The 3,676-nt window shown below is 53.2% G+C and overlaps 1 protein-coding gene across 1 annotated transcript; it reads left to right on the top strand.

Annotated features, from left to right (window-relative positions):
* Positions 1-516: 516 nt before the first annotated feature.
* LOC136540536 (protein TIFY 11b-like) lies at positions 517-1,387 on the top strand. Its single transcript, XM_066532542.1, has one exon. The coding sequence runs from the start codon at positions 624-626 to the stop codon at positions 1,176-1,178; it is 555 nt and encodes a 184-aa protein (XP_066388639.1). The 5' UTR covers positions 517-623; the 3' UTR covers positions 1,179-1,387.
* Positions 1,388-3,676: the final 2,289 nt, after the last annotated feature.

The raw sequence follows: 3,676 nt of genomic DNA, 5'->3' as shown, positions 1-3,676 counted from the left end.
AGCTAAATCTAAAATAGGTCTTCAACATAATATTTATAGCTTTCAACAGAGTATTAGATCTATTTTGAATACTAGGAGAGGCATAACTCAAAGAGTATCCTCTCTCTGGAGATCCATTTGTAAAAATGGTTGTATGTTATATCTTGTTGTTGGAGAAGACTAAAAATAAATATTGAACTCTTTACCTATAATGCTGTCTAAATGACAAATGAGACTTATATTTTGGACCGTGGTCGTTGAGACCGTCTCTCAGCCATTCTCTTTTATCTCGCGTCTCCCTCCGACAGCGCTGAGCGACCGTCCCACCCCACCGAACCTGCTCTGCCTCCCTCGCCGTCGCCCACAAGAATCACGTGTTCTTCGTGCCCAGCACCACGCCACCACCGCGCCTCACGTCTCCCCCACCCGCCAGTGAAAAAACGATGCCTCCCCACGTCTCCACTCCATCGAGTCAATTGCCCTGCCCCGCCCCGCCTCCGCCCCCCATCCCCTATAAAACACAAGGCTCCCCCCGGCGCCCCCATCCATTCCCACAGCACCACCAAGAGCAAGAGCAAGAGCACAGAGCAAACAGAGGCCAACGCAAGAGGACAAGCAAGCGCGCAGCAGTCGTCTCGATTGACATGGCCATGGCGGCAGCGGAGGGCAAGAGCCGGAGGTTCGCGCTGGCCTGCGGGGTGCTGAGCCAGTACGTCAAGGCCGAGCAGCAGATGGCGGCCGCCGCGGCCCCTGCCGCTGCCCCGCGCGCCCTGGCCACGACGCTGAGCCTCATGCCCGGCGCGGACGTCGGCGCCGAGCAGGAGCCGGCGGCCCCCGCCACGAAGGGGGAGGAGATGGCCGGGCCCGCCCCCACGGCAGCGCCCCTCACCATCTTCTACGGCGGCAGGGTGGTCGTGTTCGAGGACTTCCCGGCGGAGAAGGCGGCCGAGGTCATGCGCCTCGCAGCTGGCGCCGAGCGCGCGGCGGCCCCGGCCCCGGCGCCGCGCGACGACCTGCCCATCGCCAGGAAGGCGTCGCTGCAGCGGTTCCTGGCCAAGCGCAAGGACCGCCTCGTGGAGCGCGCGCCCTACACCCGCCCGTCCCCCGCGGAGGAGGCGGAGAAGACGAAGCAGCCGGCGGCCTCCTGGCTCGGGCTCGGCGGCTGCATGGACGCCGAGCGCCTCACCATCGCGCTGTGATTTGGGTTTCGCGTCCTGTGGATCGATTAGCAGTGATTTAATTCGGTGGTTTACTGCCTTCCTCAGGCTGGGATTGGTTTGTATGGAAATGGAAATGGGAGACAGAGGATTGTAGAGATGTATTCTTGTCTTTTTTTTTTCTTACGAGAGAGTTTCGCTGCTCTTGTAAGATTTGATTCGATAATAGAAAGAAGATGGAGATTGAACAATTTGTGCTTTTCGTTCTGCTCTGCGTGTATATTCTCCTGCAAAAACTGGCTGAATTCATACGAAACTTATGCCAGCAGCAACTTTTCGACGCTTAACTTGAGAGGAATAAATGAAAAACGAAACAGAAAGAAGAAAAATCCCAAATCGAGCTCCGGAATCACAGCCTCAAATCGGTACAGTCCAACACGCAAAGCTAGGAATAGTCTATTGCCGGATAATTCAAAAGTGGTCCAAACGGGCACCACGAAAACGTGCCTACAGAACCGCGTACGATACCACTACGCGTCAACAACTTTTGCTGGAGCGGCACCAGCCACCGCACCAGCGCCACCGCCACCGCCACTAGGAGGAAGCTAAACAAAAAAATTAGGAGAGGAATGGAGATTTTTTTATCTTATCTTAATCTTAGTCTCTTCTATCTAATATATAGGTAAGGGGGCTAGAGCCCTTCCCTAACCCCACCGCTGGCTCCGTCGCTGACCACCACGTCTCTCTCTCTCATGTGTGGAATGGATTATACTATCGCAACCATCGCTTGCGCTAGTCTATCGCCAGGCAAGGGGTGTTATATATGGGTGTCGTCGTGGTGTGTTCGGATACTAATAAAAAATAAATTATAGAATCTGTCAGTAATCCGCGAGACGAATTTATTAAACTTAATTAACCCGTTATTAGCACATGTGTACTGTAGCACATCCTTGTTAAATCATGGACTAATTAGGCTTAAAAGATTCATCTCACAGATTAGTCGCAAACTGTATAATTAGTTATTTTTTAGTCTACATTTAATTTAATACTTTATGTTTGTGTCCAAACAGTAGATAGGGATAGAGAGTGCTCCAGCAGACGTGCTCGACGGGAACCTTCGCCTTGGCTACCAGGTCCCAACCACTGCCACTGCAACTTGCACGCCCCTCCTATACTATTCATTCATTCAAACCGAACCAAACCCGTGCCCGTCGCGTCGCTTTCCTCCCTCCCTCCCTCCGTGGGCTCCGCCCGTCGCGACTCGTCCGTCGTGCCTGCCGGCCACCCGCGCGCGTTCCCGTGTGCTAGTTGCCAGGTAAAAACGGGAAAAAGGCCTCTCCTGTTTCTGTTTTTATATTTTTATTATGTTATAGCGGGACCGGATTGCAAAAACCGAGATAAAAACGAAATCAGAATATGAGATGATACTTAGGTGCCGTTTGGCATGGCTCCAGGGAGCTCCGGCTCCCGCCTGCTATTTCACTGTTTATTCACTGTAGTAAAAGCCGGTTTTCTCTCTTCTTTTCTCTCCCTCTCACAGACGGTCACAGCCAGCGGCTCCACCGGCGAAGCTCGAAATTTTGGCTCCGCTGGCTTCGTGAACAGTACCCCGGCTACAGTGAGAGAAGATAGTAGGAGAGAGAAAACCGGCTCTTGCTACAGTGAATGGACAGTGAAATGGCAGGCGGGAGCCGAAGCTAGCTGGAGCCGTGCCAAACGGCACCTTACTTCACAAGAAACAGATAAATATATGGATGGAGAGCCGAAAAATTAAATTAGGATCACACAATTTAATATTTTCAAGGATTTATATATAAATTCATACAAATACAGATCGGAACGACTAGCGTCCGGACGTCTAGACGGAGGCCCGCGTTCGGACACCATAAATTCATACAAATACAGAATGGAACGACTAGCTTCCGGACGTAGACGGATGGCTGCGTCAACGTCGACGGAGGCCTGCGTCCGGATGCCCCACGATTGCTAGTTTCGCCTTGGGGCCGGCGACGACGGAGAGGATTGTTTGGGCGTGGCAGCAGTGAGTAGAGGACAGGAGCACGCATGTTTCAGGAAGGAGCGTCCGAGGCGTGGATCTCAGCGGCAAAGAGGAGCTCGTCGACGACGCTGAGCTCTACAGTGTGCACATTTTGGAACGGAGCATCCGTCCGTTCATACGCTCGGGCCGTATCATTATGGAATACAAAAGTATACTAGGCAAAAGGTTCTTTAAAAAGCTGCACGAGATGGTACGGGAATTTTCCCCTCCCTTTTCATCCCTACTCCCCGGGCGAGCGCCGCTCGAGCGGCATTCCCGCGACGTGCCCAACACGCCCGCCTTGGAACGGGAGCGGTCAGAGGTGCCCGATACAGTACAGCCTCGAGTTCGAAAGGCTGTAGTACGCGGGCGAGGATCGGATGTGCACGATTCTGTCACGTTTCCGACAGCAACTCGCAAGCGGCATGTTGGGTTGGATGCGCAAATATCTCTCTCTGGGTGTTTATCCGCCGAGACATCATTAATGCTTGGGCGTCGCCCC

This window comes from Miscanthus floridulus, chromosome 2 (assembly GCF_019320115.1).
Source record: "Miscanthus floridulus cultivar M001 chromosome 2, ASM1932011v1, whole genome shotgun sequence".
In the NCBI taxonomy this organism is placed as follows: Eukaryota; Viridiplantae; Streptophyta; class Magnoliopsida; order Poales; family Poaceae; genus Miscanthus; species Miscanthus floridulus.
This window is presented reverse-complemented; position numbering and strand designations above follow the sequence as displayed.

Bases quoted from the DNA above. Each gene is read 5' to 3' on its own strand.
- LOC136540536 (XM_066532542.1), top strand. From the start codon at position 624: ATGGCCATGGCGGCAGCGGAGGGCAAGAGCCGGAGGTTCGCGCTGGCC.